A 22,659-nucleotide genomic window follows, 5' to 3' on the forward strand; every position below is an offset into this window, starting at 1 on the left:
ACTAATTTTCCTCACTTTTAGAAGTTGTTGGTCGCATTTTCAAGTACCAGGACAAATAGATAAACTCCAAATAGTATGATTACTTTACTATTCTTCGAAATTACAATGAAATGTCGGTCTTCGACGTCTGACTCTCGAGTCATATGACTTGGTTCGAGTCATGCGCAATGACTCGAGTCCAAGTCGATTCAATAAACAGATTGAATCGAGTCGAGTCGAGTCATTTCCGTAATTTTAGAAAATGACTCGAGTCAAGTCCAGTCATCAGCAAATCGTGACTCGAGTCGGACTAGAGTCGAGTCATGACTCGAGTCATTACAACCCTGTCAAAAAGTGATTGACTGTTATAGGAAGTAATGCTAACCAGTTCTCGTAGGCCACATTATATTCATCCGACAGCGATGTTGGTGTTTCACCCTAGGCACCATTACTAATATAAGTCGATGACATATATCACAGAGGCGAAAACGTCAATGCGAAACCACTGTATGTAAGGTACATAGATCAGATAATAGTTACACGAGGAATACAATTCCAGTATATTTGCTCGCAACGCTGTAAACCTTTTTCGGTGTCAGGGCCAAATTTATAATTTCAGAGTACGGTCGGGGCCGCACGAATACCAGGGCAATGAAACGGGCCCCAAATAGTCATCAAAATATGAAAATTGGCATTGTTCCGATCAATCGCTTGACGCCATTGGCCATTGTTATGGTCATTGTGTTGCTGCGCTCCGATTGTTCAGAACAATCGACCTTTGGTGGCTATTTCAGAGTAGTTTGCCCTGGCGATATTTCAATTTGTATTTTTGGAATCAGTGCAACACTAGCTTTCGATAAAGATAAATTATGCGGACGCTTCGGTCGTGAGCTATAGGACTACCAATTATGCTGCTTTCGGGGCGATTTAGTAAGTAAGGTTTTTTCGCCTGGACGCGTGAAGCGCGAAAATTTTCTGTAATTCATGATTGAATCGGTCAATATGATCGGGAATTACATATCTATTGCCATCAATTTTTATCCTCTCTCTGCTCACGTAATCAGTTTTACAGGTAGAGCCGAGGGAGATGTATTTGAAAAGGTAGGGCCCCTCAATAATAATTAAACATATTTGTGCATATACCCGTTGGCAGGAACGAAACAGCACTTCGTCAGCCCCCCCCCAAAAATAGTAAACTTGGGTCGTCGGCACCCATAGGGTGATAAGCCTACCCGTATCACCTTGTTCGCTATTGCCACGAAACTAGTTGTACTGTTAAGTGAGCCAGCGCGAAGCGCGAAAATTACATATATATTGCTATCAATTTCTTGACCTCGCTGCTCACGTAATCAGATTTACCGGTAGAGCTGAGTGAGGTGTCTTGGAAACTGTAGGGCCCATTAGTATGATTCCGTAACATGTTATCTCGTGCCCTCCTGTCGGCTATATCAAAAAAATATAGAATAGCCCAAACGTAGGCTTCTAAACTAAGAGACGCACACGATTTCAAACTGGTATTTCTTCACTGGAATATAATTTTTCCCTACGGGATGGTATTTGTCTCGTGAGGTTCAGATTGCCAAGACAGTATTTTGTATATCTAACAAAGTTCAATACACCACAAAATTGCGACACAATGAAATGATAGGACGGTGCCGAAACGACTTGAAGTAGTCTTTGAAATCAGGCACCCACCTTGGCATAGACGATGTAAAGAGAACGCATTGCACACTGAATGAAAAGTAAAAAGAAGATAATTTAAAAAGCAAGCGACAAAATGAGGTGACATGTCAGGGAAGGCGACAAAATGAGGTGACATGTCACGGAAGGCGACATAACAATGTAAAAATAAAAAAGGAACGTTAGGCAAAGTCAACTGTACTGGTGGTCATAACAATGAGACGAGAGAACATCCAATCATACAATACACAGCATAGGAGTTGAACACACAATTAGGGGTTAGCCGGATATATTATTGGGAGATCTTAAGATTATATAGAAATACATTTTGCCGTCATAAATAAGGATTGGTCATCTGACTCCAATACAGACGAATGGAATGCAGATGGACATTTGTCAATCACAGTGAACATATCGTCAATGTTATGACTGGCCCAGACCGGATAGTTCATTAGATGTTGGCCGATTAATGAAATGAGTGTTTGTGACCTGGTTCTAGGAACAAGAGTCGCCCACTTCTCTGCAGCAACGAACAAGCCGAGAACGATCCATCGGTTGATTGATTGAGCTAATGGATTTGGGAACATACTGTTTCACCCGATGTATAACAGGCAGATGCAAAATTAATGGTGATCACATGCGAAGCTAAAAATATGCAGCACGTACCAGTAATACTAAATTGCTGTCAATTTTTGGTATACTCTACAGTCGGGCTACCATATTTTCGTGGCCGGAAATCTTCAGCACAGGGGTCACCAACCATTTCGAAATCAGATGCTACATCTAGGGTACAGATTAATGCGAATGGCTACCACTTATTCTCGCCGTTTGCCCATGTGTGACTGACTTTTTAAACTTTGACATTTTTGACCGGATAGAGACCGGATTCATACATGCTGATAACGTCGGATCCGGATCGTCGTTTTCTGTTACCGCCGGATGATTAGGGAGTAGTGTGCAGGATTTAGCTAGATCCATGTGGATATTGGCAGAGTTATTTTATTTTTGGCCGGAGCCGGATTGAAGCCGGATTCGATTTGAAAAAAACAGGATTGAGTGAGACTTGGAAATTTGGCGATCTTCCCGCACTATAGATGATCACTCTTATGGCCACACGAGAGCTCATATTATCCGCGACAATATAAAGTCCTAAATGCACATAACAATAGAATATCTGGCGAATATAGTCTTGCATAGACATCCGGCAACATGCCTTGCCAAGCAGATGAAGCAATTGATGCTAACGATCTCATGAGCTCTTCATTCGTTGAAGTCTCTAATTACAACGATTCATAAATACCATCGTCAATGTAGCGGAAATTAGGATACGGAGCTTTATGAAATTTGAGTCTTTGGAATTATGCATGTGACATATGAACGTAATTGAATTAATCTGCTCATTACTCACTAAAAGTTGGCAATCCGTGTCTACCAGGATGTCAGTGCCATGTCGCCGATGAAAATTAGAGCTCCAATAACTAGAAACCCATGCGATGAAATGCAGAGAATACGACTGCAAGCCCCTTAGATATATTGAAGGTGTATATTTACAATTTTGGAGTGTGATGGGCTTTTAATAAGGTGGTTAGAGGTAAGTGTACGGCTGCTTTCGTTCCAAGTGTATTCATTACTCAAAATAATCATTAATCGCCTACGCCCTATTCATTGTTTAACCCGAATGAGCCGTTCCAATGTCCCTCACATATGTGTCACTGAATTATTTAAATTTAATTACATATATTTGGCTACGAGTCGTCACTAAGGCTACACCCAACGATTCGAGTAATATAATGTCCTTCGAGTATATATTGTCATTAGGGATGGTGTGAACGTGAGGTTCACGTTCGCGTTTTGTGTGTGAACCTCGGAAATTTAGATGTTCGCGTTCACAAAAGAACCTTAGTAGGTTCCAGAGATGAGCATGGATTAGGATTTGAAAAAACAGGATTTGTGAAATTTTGTCGGATTTGGATTGGATTAGGATTAGAGATTTTTTCTGAACGGATTAGGATTTGGATTGGATTTACCGATTTTCTGGGAGATTGATATGGCGTGCGGCGAATGGCGACAAACTTTATTCAGATCAGTTATTAATTTATTTCTGGTACATTACGCTATGGTACATTCGGTGCTAATGAGCATGAGAGGTGCAGCCCTATGCCAAGTTATCTTAATTCAAGAGAATTGTTGGTTGTGAAAGAAAAGTTTCCAATTCCTTCTCTGGATTAGGATTCGGATTGGGACTTGAAGCTTCGGATTTGGATTGGATTAGCACATAGAAATTCCAAATCCGCTCATCTCTGGTAGGTTCTGCACTGTGAAGCTTTTTCATTTATTACAATTTTCACGTCATTATAACATCTTTGGTTGAAATTCTTAGCCTGGCGCTGACAGCACAACAATAAATTCGACATTAAACGAGCCTTGCCAATTTCAAATATTTTACGTGCTTCGTTACACATGTTTGCCCGAAATATTCAGCTTTCCGTTTGCAAGTATTTAGTGTCTCGTTGCAGTGAGCTTGGCCCACAATCGAACAGCATCAAGACCGAAATACACTAAATGTAGGTATGGTCAGCGAATTGTGCTTGTTCAACCAATCAATGAAATTGATATAAAGAATGTACTTAGTTGTCTAATGTAAACATTCTATCAGGCGTACGGGATCGATCTTGATCTAATTTGTTTATTGTATCATAAAAACCAAATCCGTGAAGGATTCGCACCATCCCTAATTGTGATCTTTCGAGTCACGCAGCGAGAGACGATTTCTTCGATTAAGCCGCCAGAATTATATGCACCAAACTGCCAAGGGTAACAACCCTTCATAACAAAAATTATAGTTTCGATATTCCTTCCCACATAAGAAGCCTTGAAACCGCAATCAGTCGTATCAGAACAGACAAAATACGTGGGAAAACTATACGTGCTATAATAGGCTTACCATACGTCCTCTTTTAAGAGGATTTGTCCTCTTTTTTGACTTTCTTGAAAGTGTCCTCGGAGGACGCCCTTTTGTCCTCTTTTTTGAGATTTTGTCCTCTTTTTTGAAAATTTAGGTCACATTTAAAGCAAATTGCGAGTGATATGCCGCAAATCAGCACAGAAGTGACGCTCCGGCGGATATTTCGGAGTGAAAAACGGTGAATTTAGCTCTGAGCGAAAAGATGACCTTCTTTTTTTTTTTTAGTCATCCACCTGTCAATGTCGAGAGCAAAACGGTATTTTGAGCTCTGAGCGGAAAAAATGACCTTTTTTTTTTTTGTCAACCGATCACAAAGTGGGAAAAATTCACCGGTTTTTGGGAATTCTGCTCCGGTTTTGCATCTTGCAAATTTCTGAAAAAGTGTCCTCTTTTTACATTTTCAAAATATGGTAAGCCTATGCTATAACAAGGGTTATTAAACCGCTTTTCAATGATGACCTCTAAATTATTTGGGTGTGGTGTTCTGTGGGTATGGTCAAAGGTGGTCAAATTAGTCAACATTTCCACTCACGTACAAGTAGATTTCTACTTAATTACAACTAGAAGTAGAAAAATTGAAGACAGGTAAAAACTAACTGAAGTGGAAGTGGAAGAAGACTGGTTTGATAAGTACTCGAGTTAGCAGTTTCAAAATGTAGGTTTGGTCGATGGGTCGCATACATGCAAGTATTCCTCAGAACTATACTTTCTACTTTATAAAATCCAAATTATAGAAATGAGTCATTCTGCCTACAAAACAGGTAGAACTGGAAGTAGTCTATAAGCATAACCACTTGTGTAAGTAGTTAGGGTTACCATACTTTGAGATCTGAAAAAGAGGATACTTTTCAAAAATTCTGAAAGAACTAGTACCGGAATAGAAAACTGGTGATTTTTAAAAGTTTTTGGCTAGTAGTCCTGTGCTTACTAAAAAGAGGTCATCACTTTGACTCGACTTCCTAATTACCCGCTTTTATCCCATTTTAGAGGTGTTGAATAATTAAAAAGGGTCATCTTCCCCATCCCTGCTCCTGAAATATCCACCGCACCGTATTTTTCGTTGATGGTCTTGCCAACTCTGGCGTTCGCTACATCGGAGTCTATTTCAGCGCATTTATACACTTTTTCGACAAAAAGAGGACAAATTCCCGAAAAGGGGAACATTTAGGCGTCCTCCGATGACATATTAAATTTATTGAAAAAAGGGACAAATCCTCTTTAAAGATGACATATGGTAACCCTATAAGTAGCAGGCCTACACTCTAAATTCGAATGCGTGCAGAGGAACGCAAAATTACACGCCAAATCCTTTTTTTTCAAACTACAACACAACGTGCTGGAGTCGATGTGTATCTAGCTATCCTGTGTTCAATGGTGGTGTGTTCACGCTGACTCGTGCAGAGCTCGAAATTAATACCAGCCATCCATGAATTTTGACTCAGCTTAGGGTCAAAAAATATTTGATTGCAACGAAAGATGAATACAGAACATTAATTTGCAGACGAAAATCTGTGAATTTCTAGCTTGCACAATTGAAAAATTCAAGCTTTTCCAAATCGAAATAAGAACTACAGCTACTCAGTTATCATAAATTAGATTCTAATTAGAGCAAAGAAACGTTTCACTAATTGGTGTAGAATTAGAATTATAGCGACACAGTTGTTTTCACAAATTAGATTCTAATTAGAGCAAAGAAGCATTTCACAAATTGGTGTAGAATTAGAATTATAGCGACACAGTTGTTTTCACAAATTAGATTCTAATTAGAGTAGGGTTGCCATACGTCCGGAATTTCCCGGACATGTCCGGAATTTCGCTGTTCAAACTTGCGTCCGGGAGGAATTTTTAAAATATGCCGAAATGTCCGGAATTTTGAAGGCTTGACGTAGGCTCAAAATTATTTCGTAAATCAACATAATAACATTATTTTTGGGTATGGTACACGATATTTTTTATCGCGCTACGTGCGATTTACTATCATGTTTATTGTTTTTAATATGGGGACTACCACCCTCACAAAAACTGCAATAAATACAAATAATGCTCGTTTACTCAAATAAGCCTAATTGTAATCGCAATGATAGGAGTACGGTATATTACCAGGGATGGTAAAGACCATTTAAATGCTTTATTCAAAGCTAGTGGTTCCAAAGGTGGGGGTCGTTTGCCTTTGTTCTGGGGTTCGCCAAGATGTTGAACGTCATCAGCTTCCAAAATAGCACGTGAGTAAGTCTGGGCAAAGGTGCTGACTTCTTTTTGTAATCAGCTCATCAAATTTTGACCCGGCCACGGAACATTTTCAAATTGGAGACGACTGGGTGTGGGGTGTTTATAAAGCTCCGCGGTGCGCACCGGCATGAGGCTGATGACCAATCTTATCGGTTTGACATGAGCATGACTTGACGATATACAATTACGCTTCCTGTATTTTCGAAGTCATTATCCTCCACCAGCTCTACCGCTAACTATGAGCATGTGGCGGCGATAGGATCAAACTATACACTACAGTAATATGGAAAAACCAATATTATTGACAAAAGTCATTCAAAAAATTTAACGACTAGATACATGTAGAAACCAGATGCATAAAGCAAGCCTCCCAGAAGTTGCGTCGATTACCCTATTGTGGGCCCAAAATCATTGTTTATTTGGGCGGGCAGAGCTGAAAAAATGTGATTTCGATCTTGGTTACACAATACACAGCCACATACTCCTGAACCTGGTTCGTGACCAGATCTGGTCTATAAGCAAAGCTCTGCTAGTGTGACGTCATATTGACAGACAATGTGATCATAACTCGATTTGAAATCCACTAGTGGACGCTAAAGAGCGTCCAGAATTTGCTTCACAGAAATATGGTAACCCTAAATTAGAGCATAAAAACATTTCACAAACTGGAGTAGAATTAGAATAATAGTGACACAGTTGTTTTCACAAATTAGATTCTAATTAGAGCAAAGAAGCATTTCACAAATTAGTGTAGAATTAGAATTAAAGCGACACAGTTGCAACCACAAATTAGATTTGAATCAGAGCAAAGAAAATTTCACAAATTGGGATAGAATTACAATCCTAGCGACACAGTTGTTTTCACAAATTTGATTCTAATTAGAGCATAAAAACATTTCACAAACTGGAGTAGAATTAGAATTATAGTGACACATTTGTTTTCACAAATTAGATTCCAATTAGAGCAAAGAAGCATTTCCCAAATTGGTGTAGAATTAGAATTAAAGCGACACAGTTGCAACCACAAATTAGATTTGAATCAGAGCAAAGAAAATTTCACAAATTGAGATAGAATTACAATCCTAGCGACACAGTTGTTTTCCCAAATATGATTCTAATTAGAGCATAAAAACATTTCACAAATTGGAGTAGAATTAGAATTATAGCGACACAGTTGTTTTCACAAGTTAGATTGTAATTAGAGCAAAAACACATCGCAAATTGGAGTAGAATTAGAATTATAGCGACACAGTTGTTTCAACAAATTAGATTCTAACTAGAGCAAAAAAACATTGTACAAATTGGAGTAGAATTAGAATTATAGCGACACACTTGTTTTCACAAATTAGATTCTAATTAGAGCAAAAAAACACTTTACCAGTTGGAGTAGAATTAGAATTATAGCTGCACAGTTGTTATCACAAATTAGATTCTAATTAGAGCATAAAAACATTTCACAAACTGGAGTATAATTAGAATTACAGCGACACAGTTGTTTTCACAAGTTAGATTGTAATTAGAGCAAAAAAACATCACAAATTGGAGTAGAATTAGAATTATAGCGACACAGTAGTTTTCACAAGTTAGATTGTAATTAGAGCAAAAAAACATCACAAATTGGAGCAGAATTAGAATTATAGCGACACAGTTGTTTCAACAAATTAGATTCTAACTAGAGCAAAAAAACATTTTACAAATTGGAGTAGAATTAGAATTATAGCGACACACTTGTTTTCACAAATTAGATTCTAATTGGAGCAAAAAAACATTTCACATATTGGAGTGGAATTAGAATTATAGCGACACAGTTGTTTTCACAAGTTAGATTGTAATTAGAGCAAAAAAACACCGGAAATTGGAGTAGAATTAGAATTATAGTGACACAGTTGTTTTCACAAATTAGATTCATACATATCATTGATATGTATGGATTTTTCCACATATTCAGATATCTTCTGTAAATAAGTACTTGAACATATGAAGTTCTGATTACTTTCGAGGGTAAACCATAAACTAGTAAGTTTACTAACCTTTGTCGATCTCATCAGATTTTATCAGTATACCATCATACAGGTCCCTTTTGGAACGACACATGAATTATGTTCGCATTCACTAATTCTACGCTCTATATCCATGGTAGCCATCATCATGGACTCAAAAGTCAGGACAACCAAAAATTACATTAGCAGCAGAAAAGATTTTCCAGGGTACGGGACGAAAACGAATTTACACCAGCTCATTCTAACTTAGATCTAGCCTTATGAAGAAAATGATGTAATTCAAAAATATGTAACAATCATTTATTGTTTGGAAGCCTTTTTCAGTTCCCGCGTGTTTATTGAACAGTCCCTACTGGAATCTCGGTACGTTTTGCCTGATATATCAGGTGAGCAGCGACGATTTTCCAAGTTGAAGTAATTTAATAAAAAATAATAAAAACATAAAACATAGTGTGAGCACTGGACCCCGATTCCATACAAAACATATGCCTTGCCCACCATATTTTCAGCACCCAAAAACAATTGTGCCCCAATTTTGTAGCACACCTCAGAACTCAACAGTCCCGAATTGGAGCACATGCTTGTGGCGCAACTCAGAAATTAACAGACCCCGAATTAGAACTAACTCAAAATGCGCCCATGTCAAGCCACAAAATGTTCAGACAACTAATGGAACTTTTGTAATGGTCTGTTAAGTTTGAACTTGTGCCAGATCCTGGCATGCAAAACATACCAGATGACACGGATAACGCCGAACAATGTTTGCTGAAAATCAGGACAAGAGTCAAAATCAGTACAAATCCGACAAATCAGGACGTTATGGTACATCTATGTTCATTGTTCACAAAGTACCAGGTTAAGCAAACAGCAAATCTTACAACTCACCTCATCAAGCCTAATCGCCCTCAAATCATGCTGTGCCCTGATTCGCTTTTCAGTAACTGATCCATCAGGAGCATAACCTTATCGGCCTCTTCTCCCTACAAATAAATATAATCACAATAGCCATGAAGAAGATTTGGTTGAGGGATAGTCCAGTTATTGCATTTTGGTTGATATGAAGGCAAGAGTTCTGCCACAACAATATTCAAGATACAGGCTACAATATAAATTGCAACAGAAATTAACAGGACTATCACTACCAATATTCATTCTAGAATAGGTAACTATTACTAACCTCTGCACCTGTCTCTACTCCAAATATTTTTTCATGCGTAGTAAGCATTTTGCAATACTTATTACGCATCGCTTCGACACTCCGCGGAATGAGCATTTGAAACTCCGGTCTGATCTAGTGCAAAGGCAAAGCGTTACTATAGAAGCAACTATAGTAGTGAGCTGAGCATGCACACACACTTCTATAGGATATATAGAGGGAACTTGATATGAATACAGTAAGATTTATTTCACTGGATAATAATAATAATAATATCCTGAATAAAATGTCATGTAATTGGATAACAAGTGAGTCAACTGCAAAACAAGATGTACATAGCTTAGTCAAGAATTTTAGTTGTATCACTAGGTATAAACCCATAATGCGTCAACTTAGAAGATTAACTGACATTATGAAACTTAGTTCTGGTGCTACTGCAAGTTGATCTAAAAGGTAATCTACTTATATTTCTCATACTGCTGCTTGCTGTAAGAACCCTCTTGACAACATAATCATAACATATCACATGTTGATATCCTTAAACGAATTACCTTCAGTTAAATTAATGTGTTCTCTCTTAATACCGTTCGCAATCAAGAACTTCTCCATTCCTTCTGCTACGATGAGATTCGCGACACGTTCGTTCATATCCGCAAAATCGCTGTACTGCGACTTATCGCTCCATTTGCTTATGCGGTGTATTGACCTTTCACCCTGACCGAGTTCCCGCCGTTACCGATAGAGGTGAAGCGTAAATGAGAGTGAGAGAGAGAGAGAGGGGGATAAAAGATAGAGGTGCTTATTCACTCAACAGTCAAATGCAGAATGCACTGACAATAGCCATGCAGGTAACACTAAAGATTAATAACCAACCTGTTTCAGAAATACATGGTATTGACAATGCTTGATTGATTGATTTCTTGATTGCTATACTGCTGATATGCTACGGCAATTAGTCAATAATAGGGAAACGCGATATAATGGAAGTCATAGTCAAGTCATGCAATCACGTGGTTGTAATGATCCATTTCTCCTGACATTTTGGAAGTAAAATAAAATGATAAGAGAAACGTACACAAAACCTAGTAAATGCAAGAAAGTCACGCACTAAAATCAAGTAGCGACAGTCAATAAACAACAGTCTACTTCGTTGCTCCTGTGCAATGTTCCCTCTAAGCTGCACACGTGCGCAATTGCGCAGTGCTGACAGCTGATACGGTGTCTGCGCATAGAAAATCTAAGTTGCGCACAACAAATCCGAAGAGATGCGTAATGGTGAAGCGTCCGGCTTCTTGATCGGTAGGTCGTGGGTTCGACCGGGTCAGACCAATGACCTATGGTATGCGCGACTTCCCTGCTTGGCGCTCATGCATTACTGGGATAGCATGGAGGGGTGGTGCATGGCTTAGAAAGCCGTACAAGGCTATATCTGTACCTTCCTTGTCCAGCGGCATATGCACATCATGCACTCACGGTATGCATATGCAATGCACAGATCGTGTGTATGTCTATCATGAGCCGGTGTATATGCCGCAAAAACATGAAGGACAAAAATAAACTACCTCCTTTCCTTTCCTTTTCTGGGGTATAAGTAAGCGGGGTTCAACGCACGCATTATTCACACTCAAGTCGTTAATATCGTTCAACATCTATTATAGAAATGTTCCATCATTTGAGCAGCTATATCTTGCAGCTCACATCCTCCCCTACAATTAACCCAGCGGGAGCAAACTGGCCCAAGGGTCATTGGCTTTACCGATGACGTCATGATCGGCAAACGAGTGTTGGCTGTATATACCCTGCCTTGGATGATCTGGCAATTAAGCAGTGACATTATGATAAGTTCCCGATAACAGCGTTTCCAGCGTCGACCTCACAATCCCTCTCAATCTTACTGATCTCACAACTCGTGCGGCGAGTTACCCGACTATTAAAATGTATACATAAACTGACTTGATTACTCGGACAAAAGTAAAAGTACTTGGTTACTCATTTCCTCTGGATATGTACCTCTGGCGGTTGCAGAGTGTCGCCCTCCAATAATTTAACATATTTCCTCCGCAATCGCAATCGCCACTATATTTCGTTCACGCTATTCAACAACATTTCTCAACATTTTTTTACACTATCCAGCACATGAAGATCAAACATTATTCTCAGACGAGGTCGCAGAGTGGATCAGCGCCGAAAGAAATTGGCTATCTCGTGCGTGACGAAAAAATCCATTACCATATTCACAATCAAAATAATGTAGTATTCCTAATAATGTGTTTTATATTATGTGTAAAATAATGCAGCAGTTCTCAAAAATCAATTTTGTATTCGATTATGCTACATATGTGCTCAGTATACTGATTTTACGTCATAATGAGTGGTAATCGAACACCGGCCTCAACACGCAGCTACAGTACTCGATTCGCCATCGAATCACTTCTCTACTTTATTTCTCCCAGCTCCCCCCGTTATTCGTTACTCTTCGTATAGTGTGATCTTCGGTAACGCTGAAGTCACTCGTTGTTAAATCGGATGCTAAAATGTTGCAACTTCCTTATTTTTGGTAATTATAGCAATGTGTGGAAAATTTCCACGACAGACTAAAGGAAAAAGGCCGTAACGATATGCCTATATAGGGTGGTGAGATGAATGTCATATGCACATGCTCCAGACTGTTCAGAGCAGAAAGCGAGCATGTACCTCGTAAAAAGCACGGGTCACTCAACCAATATCTTCTGTGGTTGTGAATGTGTTACCTTTACGATTGCAGAAGATGCAGGACTGAATGCTTTCCGAGTTGAATTTCGCTTTTGTGATTCCCAAAAACGGTTTTACTGTGTCACATCCACAATTTGTAGTTTCTTATAATTGTGTTCCTTGTGGTAGCCTACTTTTAGCGAATATTCTAACCGAGTACAACGAAATATGTCTTTCACGATCAAAGATCTTGCATTGATGTTGTTGGTCGTCGCCATAACGTGCAAAAACGTCGAAGGCGGTGAGTTTTATTCTATATTATTGACGTCACGTAGATACAGATTATTCCCGATGAACTAGTTCATATATTTTTAATTGTGTTCAAATAATAGTTTGATGGTATGGAAGGTTATGACTGTCGATGAGAGAATTCTCCAATATGAAATTAGGACTATATACAGAGTAATAACTAGGGATGGTGTGAACCTCTGAAAGGTTCAGGTTCGTGTGAACGCGAACCTTTTTAAAAGGTTCTGTGTGAACACGAACGTGAACCTTATGACGTCATGTGACGTCATATTGCTAATTCCAACCCTATCTTTCTATGAAGTGATAGCCTATATATTAATGTACGCGATACCTAGTGACGGCTCGGGTCACATAATGTCACAATGCTGAAGTACATATTGGCGTTTTAAATGTCGCTAAATGTATCAAATGAGGCAATCAATGAATATAATATGCTCCCATAAAATCAATCTCCTCCATCGCTTTGCCAACAATTTCGACGAAGACTTACAAGGGAATACAAGCTTACGCCTTAACGGTCTAGGCCAGACCGGACCCCGTACGCCTGCTACATTTTAACATCAGAAAACGATATCAATCTCATTGATTGGTTGAATAAAAGCATCATCCGCTAACTACGTATTTCGCTCGTGATGTTGTGTGATTGCGGGTCAAGCTCGCAGCAGAGAGTTTATAGATATTCACAAACGGAAAGCTGTATATTTCGAGCAAACTTTTGTAACAAAGCAAGTAAAACTTTTGAGATTGTGAAGGTGCTCGCTCGTTTAGTGTTGATTTTTAATGCTGCCAGCGCCATGCATATAGAGTGGCCAGCAGTTGAAATGCAATAAATTCGAACCAAAGATGTTATAATGAAGTGAAAATTGAATATATGAAAAAGGTTCACAGTGCAGAACCTACCAAGGTTCTGTTGTGAACGCGAACCTCTAAATTTCCGAGGTTCACACACAGAACGCGAACGTGAACCTCACGTTCACACCATCCCTAGTAATAACTATGAAATGAAGGTAAATCGCGTCGAGCGCGGAACAAAATTTCTGTTTACAGGAGCTTCACGCCTCCCAAGTTTGGCACGCCCCCCCCCCCAGTTTGAGAACCTATATGGTTTAGCCTATATTGTAATTCATCAAGTTTTCTGTTGCTACTGAAGTATGGGAAACAGTTTTGCATGGCTGAATTATCTAGTTAACGAGGCACGCATAGAATGTAAATAGGCTAATTATTTTATGTTGTGATTGTCAGGTTTCAATAACAATGTAATTGAAATTGCTATTAGGCAAAAAATTTAACAAATTACAATTACAATTACACAAAATAGAAATACTTCAATTACAATTACATGAAAAAATGTAATTAAATACATTCAGCCTAATTACAAATTACAATTGATCCAACTCTGGTGTACACCAAAAAAACCTTTTCGTCAAAGTTGCAGCGCTTTGTCATAGTTTGCAAAAATGTATGTGTGAATATGATAAAATCCAAGCGACGGAAATAAATCATATGTTTAGATGAAAAAAGCTATCACAATGCAACCATGCTTTACCTGTCGCGTAAATAGTTTCAGCCATTCATTGCGTAGCTTCGACCCTCATTAAAATAACGATCGGTAGCAAGTAACCTTCTTTCAAGTGCATTGCATGCGACACCAAATTTTACGCGATGTTGCAGAACAGGGGCACTCGATTGTGTTACCCTTACCGAAGCATGAATTTATTGGTAAACTTTGACTCGTAGGCCCGGTATTGTTACAATTTACAGCGCACACTGAGTTTCCAACAATCGAGAAAAATTTAATCAAGGATCAAGACGGCATAGTAATCGATGACCATCTTATTAAACATCGTCCGATGCGATTTGTTCGTAGACTGCAGTATATTGGATTATTGATTACGTCTACGTATATGTGGCGATATTTTTCGAGATTTAAATAGGTGATTTGATTATATAAGGCGAAAAGTTGCTTCGCATGAGACGATGGGATATTGTTACACTGTCGGGCTCGGTCCCGTCGTAAGATTTGGTGCTGAATTGTACATCGGAATTTCGCCCTTATCCGTAAATATTGGTGTGTAAGATACCGACCTGTTTCGATTCAGACTCGGGTTGGATCAATTCCGTGGGCTACAAGTTTCAGGTATTTACTGGACCTATCACCGGCCGAGCTGCCCAGCAAGAATGCAGTTTGATGGGAGGCAGGTTGGCTGCTGAAGTTCTGCGTGACCCTGCCGCAGTGAAGTAAGTGTTGGACGTATAAAAGTTTGGAATTGGTACAAAACTGTAACATGTATGCTCTGAATACTTTACCCAATATATTGGTAACTCGTAGTTCGACAGCAGGTCACCTAGTATAAACCCGCGAGAGCAGCTGTTTAAAAAATTTTTCTCCGATTCAGATATATCATTCAAAATCACTTCGTCAGTGGCGGATGGGACGGCCATAACTTGCCTTGGGTAGGTCTACTCAAAATGAACAACCAATGGAGTTGGAGCGATTATAAAGACTGGAATCACGCTACTACCGCTTGGAATGTAGGTGAACCGAACGACACATCAGGAGGCGAAAGCTGCGGTCAAATCTGGACGACAACCTCCAGCAAACTTCTCCTGAATGATTCACTATGTCGTAGTACGACCAACTCCTACATTTGTGAGATGAAGGCCTGAGATGCACGGGCAGTGTGGCGGAATCGTAATCTAGAATTTGTTCTGTGTTTGATTATCTCGCTATTTCGGAAATGAATTGTGTTGCTATTCACGACGCATCTACAATCTACAATCTACATTCACGACGAAAATTACGATATTTTCACGACCACACTGCATGCTCCCTTTACGCTGGTTGACAATAAAACGTGATTGTTGAGAACTATTTGATTGTTCATATTGTCATCGATTGGCTAACGACCGTTTCAGAGTTAGCACGCGAATCGGTTACTATAGCTGAGCGTATCATGTGCTTTCTGTTTCAATGTCTACATGCCTCAAAATATACCGTTTCGCTAATGGGGGATTAAACCACAATTCACCCTGTCTATGTCTGGCAAATATATTTAGCCTTATGTCGCAATTGATAACGGAAACTGTCACCAACGATTTGTAATTGACATTACTAATACCGATACATGCCCTGTACCGTATCGCACGAAACAGACGAAATATGCATAAGATGATTTCAGTAAATATGAGCGTGATGTCCCATAACATGCTAATCTATAACACCACGAAATAGCAATGTTGGCGAATTGCGTTAAAAACCAATTATGCAGTTATTAAATGATATGCAGGATATACTAGAAACCTGGGGTCTCAAACACATAGCCCGCGGGCTGCATGTGGCCCGCGAGATCATCTTGTGCCGCTAGGGTTGGTTCGATTCAGACTTGGAGTAATCGCGATTAGTAATCGTAATCGATTACGACGATTACAGCATTTTGAAGTAATCGTAATCGCAATCGATTACATTCGAAAAAAATCCGAAGTAATCGTAATCGTAATCGACTACTTCCCATATCTAATCGATTTGTTTGTGAAGGAACGATTACTTTTTGTTTGGACAAGGACTATGACATAAACTGAATATTCGTGAACAAGAATGAGATAATATACCACGTTAGCATTAGCACAAACGTCTGTTTTCAAACGCCACTGACTCGTTATTACGTCAGAAGTATTAGCTCCGCTCGTCATTGCGTGACAAGTATCCACACATAGTAAACCGACATGCGGTGGACATTGTAGTGTGATTGTAGGAACACCTCCCGTGGTGTATATCAGGTTATCAATACACTACAGAAGCCGCTACCTCGCAGCAGGATATTGATCACCACTCTGCCTATAGTTTCAAATAGTAACTTATGTATAAATGTTTGGTTGTGCTTAGTTAAACGCAGTTTACCATTGCTGCTTGGCGAGCAGGAGGCCTACGTACGCACTAGGGTTGGATTATCCGGATAACGGTTAACCGGTTAACCGCAGGTATTTTCACTATCTGATATCCGGATATTTTTCTGCCGGTTAACCGGATAAAAAAGAATCGTTGATAATGCATTTTACACGTTTTAGTAAGCTTCAATAAGTCGTATTCAGTGTTGGCGCGGCCGATTAATGAGATACGTGTTGCCAATTAGCGAGATGCGTCTGTACACATTGCACAATGTAATGTGACGCGATCTCCTGCTGAGAAGATCGTTAAATTAGGTCATTGATTGCCGCGCGCTCGGCTATCGTCTCTGGCCTGATTTATCGCGTCTTCAACAAGCCGATAGTTCCACTGGATTGAAGAATCGCATCTGCAATGGGCCATGTGCAGTGTACACACTATTCCATCGCTGGTCTGCACAATCGCATCTTCATTGGCTTGGTGCTCACGATATTATCGTTGACCTACACAATCGCATCTGCAATAGGCCTACGAACAATATAATCGCTGGCCTAACCATCTCGGACCCAGCATGCATTGGCTCCTATCTCTCGATGGCTTGTTGACGATACGCAGTTAAGTGTATTCTAATTAGTGATTCTGAGAGTGACACCGCGAAACTGAATGACATCGAATGTTCGCAAAAATGTGCGTGCGTGCAAGCGTAATTGATTTCCACTGATGATTAATTCGAAAAAAAGAATCGAAACCCCCTGATTTTATTTCAATCCCCCTACATTTTAGGCTGGCTGCGTGCCTGATCACATGAATTAGAGCGAGGTATCATGTCGGCATCAATTCCAGTATCAGCTAGTCGTCCTTCTAGTACTCCAAACCTAAACAAAAGGATGGTCAAAAGGATGTAAAGCCGTTTAAGTTTCCGGCGTACGACCTGCCAACCTTTTGACTCTCTACGAAGCGCTGCTTTCTATTCAGCCCACTTCTGTGGAAGCTGAAAAAGCATTCAATGAACGTGGACTCTTTGTTACAAAATTCCGGTCCCGGCTACAGGATCCCACAATTGATGCATCTGTGCTATAAAAAGAGGGCATTGCAGAAGCAGTGAACATTAAATTTGCGTGGTTTTTCTCGTATTCGCTCATACTGCGCGCGTAGGTAGGTACTCTACAATAACACTGTGTAATGATTTTGCGATCCGTTTTACATGCAGACCTAATGAAATCGATTGTCTCACTTAGCAGTTATTATCCGGTTAGCCGGTTAGATAAATTTCAAAATATCCGGATATATCCGTTATCCGGATAGTGAAAATTATTGATATCCGAACTAACCCTAGTACGCACGTGCACCTGACGAAGATTCGGAATTTTGAACTCGTCGAATAAGACATTGCAGTTTCCACAACGAAGCATTACAAATAAACAGCTGCTGATATATATCATAACCGGGCCGTGCTACCTGTAAAGCTGGGGCACGTAATTCATATTCATAGCATCTGGTATGTTGTTATAATTACTGTATGTTGGTAATTCGCGACCTCCAGTCCGTTGTATAATCACAAGATATTGTACTCGCCCAAACGTAGCAGACTAAAAGAATATCTTTTGTGAGACGCACACACAAATTGTCATGGCTTTATTCTTTTGTGGATGCGCCGGGTGACATTTGCATTGTGGGCCCAGATTGGAAGGATAGTAGTTATTAGTCCCGCCCACTCAGCGCGGCTATTGACAATGGACGAATACCCTGAGTTTCGGCCAAGGTATTTCTTTGGTATCACATCCCGTGGAGTTGCGTGTTGGCCGAAACTGCATATGTGTTTTGGTATGTTGTGGGATCGTGGCGCGGTAATGACCGGCTTCGAAATGCCTGTTCCCATAAAATATAGCCTATGCATGTTTTTTCTTGAGGGGAAGAGGTATGCATTTCAAACCCAGCTATCTACTGGAGCAGGGGTCACCAACTGCTTTGAAACAAAAAGCTACTTCTTGTGTAGTGTGTACTGATTATTGCGACGACCGACGGGTTACCTCGTTCTCCCGTCGTTTATCCATGTTCAGTTGGATTTCTTCACTTAGAGTAAGACAGTCAGAGCACTGGGTCGGGTTTCCGCCCCTTACCAAGAAAAAAAAACGCTCACTCGCAGGCACTCACACCGGCTCCTCCAAGCTCAGTTGCGTTGCTGCAGTGCGCGCAGAAGCGCCGATCTACGCGTCTAGACTCGGGAATATTAACTATATAGATTCCCCTTGAGCCGCCGCGTGGGCGGAGACAAGCAATGCCCCGAGCGACTGATGCGTTCGTATGTTCCTTGGCGTCGGCCGACCCATGTACAACTGCTGCTCATATGAAACGAGCTTCAACTATCAAATCTCTTATTTGGATATTTGCTACAGCGCAGTAGTGGCCATACGAACGGAGGGGGGGGCTGGGCGAGACTTACCGGGGCCCCTATAAGTATCTATCCGTAATTTATGGGGGACTTCGCCCCCCAGACCCCTCTTTCGCATCTGTTATTATTATCTATATCTATCAAGGTTTGGCCAGGTGCTGGATTCGGCCATGTCTATTTCTTCATATGTGCAAAGATACATTACATTAAAACTAAGTAATTCCACCGCATGCAGAGACGTGATGATTATCGGGATATGGTACTTTGATGATTTGATGATGATTGACACATCTGTACGGAATCCTATTCTTGCCTTACACGGATTTCCATGTTTATTCGTTATTATCCTTGAAAAAAGCGCATAATCCAAATAGGGGAGCCCTTCGGCCAGCCCCCGCTGGCGACCGCCCACCTCGCCCACGCTAAAAGCCACCACTACTACAGCGACCGCGGGCGACTCATTTGGTCCGCGTTGGTGACCCCTGTACTAGAGATATTTGAATCGCAAAGCTCGAAAAATATTTACAAGAATTAAATAGATTCTCGAAAATGCTCTATCATATATGTTGGTTTACGAAATACTTCTGAGTCCCCTTCGAGCACGCTCCTCACTCTATCAAGGAATTTGGGGCGCGGCAGGTAAAAACCTGGCTATAATGGAAATCGTTGGATGCGATAAATCATCCACTATAAAGTTGGGCAATTGATATATTATGACGTAATAAGCAAATGACGCATGATGAAGAAAGTTGATATCTCATTAAGCCTTTTCATCGCAATCCTTGTATTGTCTTCCCATGTATCATTTAAGATTATAGTCCTAAGCAGAACAAATGTAATCGTGAGTAATCGTGATTACTTTTTCAATGTAATCGTAATCGTAATCGACTACTTCCTGATTTGGCTGTAATCGTAATCGTAATCGTAATCGCGTGATTCAGAAGTAATCGTAATCGCAATCGATTACATTCATAAAGTAATCACCCCATGTCTGTTCGATTTGTTTGAAATAAGGTCAGATTCTTTTGAAATGACGTCAGTCTCATGTTTGAAATGAGGATAGTCATGTTAGAAATAAGGATAGTCATGTTTGAAATAAGGATAGTCGCTATATTCACTTTGCAGTAACAAGAACGATTTCCCAGTGGTATCGCAGTCCGAACACAGCCCAGACATGATGTCCTAACACTCCCCAGACATGATGTCCTAGTGTCAACACAGTCCTAACACACCCCAGACATGATGTCCGAACACGCGCCAGACGCAACGTCTGAGTGTCAACACAGGCCGAGCACGCCCAAGACACCATGTCTGAACACGCGCCAGACACGATGTCCGAGTATCAACACAGGCCGAACACGCCCAAGACACCATGTCCGAACACGCGCCAGACACGATGTCCGAGTATCAGCACAGGACTAACACGCCCAAGACACCATGTCAGAATGGCAGCACAGGCCAAACACACCCCAGACATGATGCCCGAACACGTCCCAGACACGATGTCCGAGTGTCGACACAGGCCTAACACGCCCAAGACACCATGTCTGAATGGGAACACAGATCGAACACGCCCCAGACACAATGTTTGAATGGCAATAGCACAGGCCGAACACACCCCAGACATGATGTCCGAAAACGCCCCAGACACGATGTTCGAGTGTCAAGTCAGTCCAAACACAACCCAGACACCATTTTTGAATGACCGATATCACCCCAGACATGATGTCCAAACACGCGCCAGACACGATGTCCGAGTATCAACACAGGCCGAACACGACCAAGACACCATGTCCGAATGGCAACACAGATCGAACACGCCCCAGACACAATGTTTGAATGGCAATAGCACAGGCCGAACACACCCCAGACATGATGTCCGAGCTCGCCGCAGACACGATGTCCGACTGTCAACACAGGCCGAACACGCCCAAGACACCATGTCCGAATGGCAGCACAGATCGAACACGCCCCAGACACCATGTTTGAATGGCAATAGCACAGGCTGAACACACCCCAGACATGATGTCCGGACTCGCCGCAGACACGATGTCCGAGTATCAACACAGGCCGAACACGCCCAAGAAACCATGTCCGAACACGCGCCAGACACGATGTCCGAGTGTCAACACAGGCCGAACACGCCCGTCAAGACACCATGTCCAAATGGCAGAACATGCCGAACACACCCCAGGCATGATGTCCGAACACGCCCAAGACACGATGTCCGAGTGTCAACACAGGCCTAACACGCCCTAGACACCATGTCTGAATGGCAACACAGACCGAACACGCCCCAGACACGATGTCCGAGTGTCAACTCAGTCCGAACACAACCCAGACACCATGTTTGAATGGTCCATCTCACCCCAGACATAATGTTCGAGGGCACGCCAGACACGATGTCCGAGTATCAACACAGGCCGAACATGCCCAAGACACCATGTCCGAATGGCAACACAGACCGAACACGCCCCAGACACCATGTTTGAATGGCAATAGCACAGGCCGAACACACCCCAGACATGATGTCCGAACTCGCCGCAGACACGATGTCCGAGTGTCAACACAGGCCGAACACGCCTCAGACATAATGTCTGAATGGCAGCACAGGCCGAACACACCCCATACCAGACATGGGGTGATTACTTCACGAATGTAATCGATTGCGATTACGATTACTTGTGAATCCAGCGATTACGATTACGATTACAGCAAAATCAGGAAGTAGTCGATTACGATTACATTTCAAAGGTAATCACGATTACTCACGATTACATTCGATTTGCTTCTTCGAACTAATTTCAGAAGAGATATTGGAAGACAATATAAGACTTGCGATTAAAAGGTCTAATGAGAAAACAACTTTATTTATAAACCATAGGTTATTTGCTTGTTACGTCATAATGCACCCATTGCCCAACTCTATACAGGACTATTCGTCGCACCCAACGATTTGCATTCTTGCCAGGTCCGTAACTGCCACACCCCACTCTCCCCAATAGGACCAGGAGCGAGCTCTAAGGGGACTCAAAAGTATTTCGTAAATCAACATAAATTATTATAGAGTATTTTCAAGAGAGTTAATTAACTTGAAAATTTTCTTCGAGCTTCGGGATTTAATGTCTCTAAATAGCTTGATTTTGAAATGCGTACCTCTCCCCCTCAAGAAAAAAAGCATGCATAATTTATAGGAATAGGCATTTCGGTGGCGGTCATTACCCCGCCACGACACACCAAAAGACGTATGCCATTTCGACAAACATGCAACTCCACAAAGTGTGCTACCAAAGAATGACATTGGCCAAAACTTTGGGTATGTGTCCATTGCCAGTAGCCGGCGTGACGAATAGTCCGGTCCTTCCAATCTGAGCC

At 41.0% G+C, this 22,659-nt stretch overlaps 2 protein-coding genes across 2 annotated transcripts in view; one reads left to right on the top strand and one right to left on the bottom strand.

The window, feature by feature from the left end:
- LOC145457428 (uncharacterized) overlaps positions 1 to 22,659 on the bottom strand; it is a 502,676-nt gene that overhangs the window by 320,026 nt on the left and 159,991 nt on the right. The window lies entirely within an intron of this gene.
- On the top strand, positions 12,893 to 15,881 carry LOC145457403 (C-type lectin BfL-2-like). The gene is made up of 3 exons (XM_080335620.1): positions 12,893 to 13,001; positions 15,109 to 15,247; positions 15,406 to 15,881. Exons 1-3 carry the CDS (start codon positions 12,929 to 12,931, stop codon positions 15,674 to 15,676), a joined length of 483 nt encoding a protein of 160 aa, XP_080191746.1. The 5' UTR covers positions 12,893 to 12,928; the 3' UTR covers positions 15,677 to 15,881.

The sequence above is a fragment of the Botryllus schlosseri genome, chromosome 2 (genome assembly GCF_051294905.1).
Source record: "Botryllus schlosseri isolate E-star chromosome 2, Bs_hap1, whole genome shotgun sequence".
Lineage (NCBI taxonomy): Eukaryota > Metazoa > Chordata > Ascidiacea > Stolidobranchia > Styelidae > Botryllus > Botryllus schlosseri.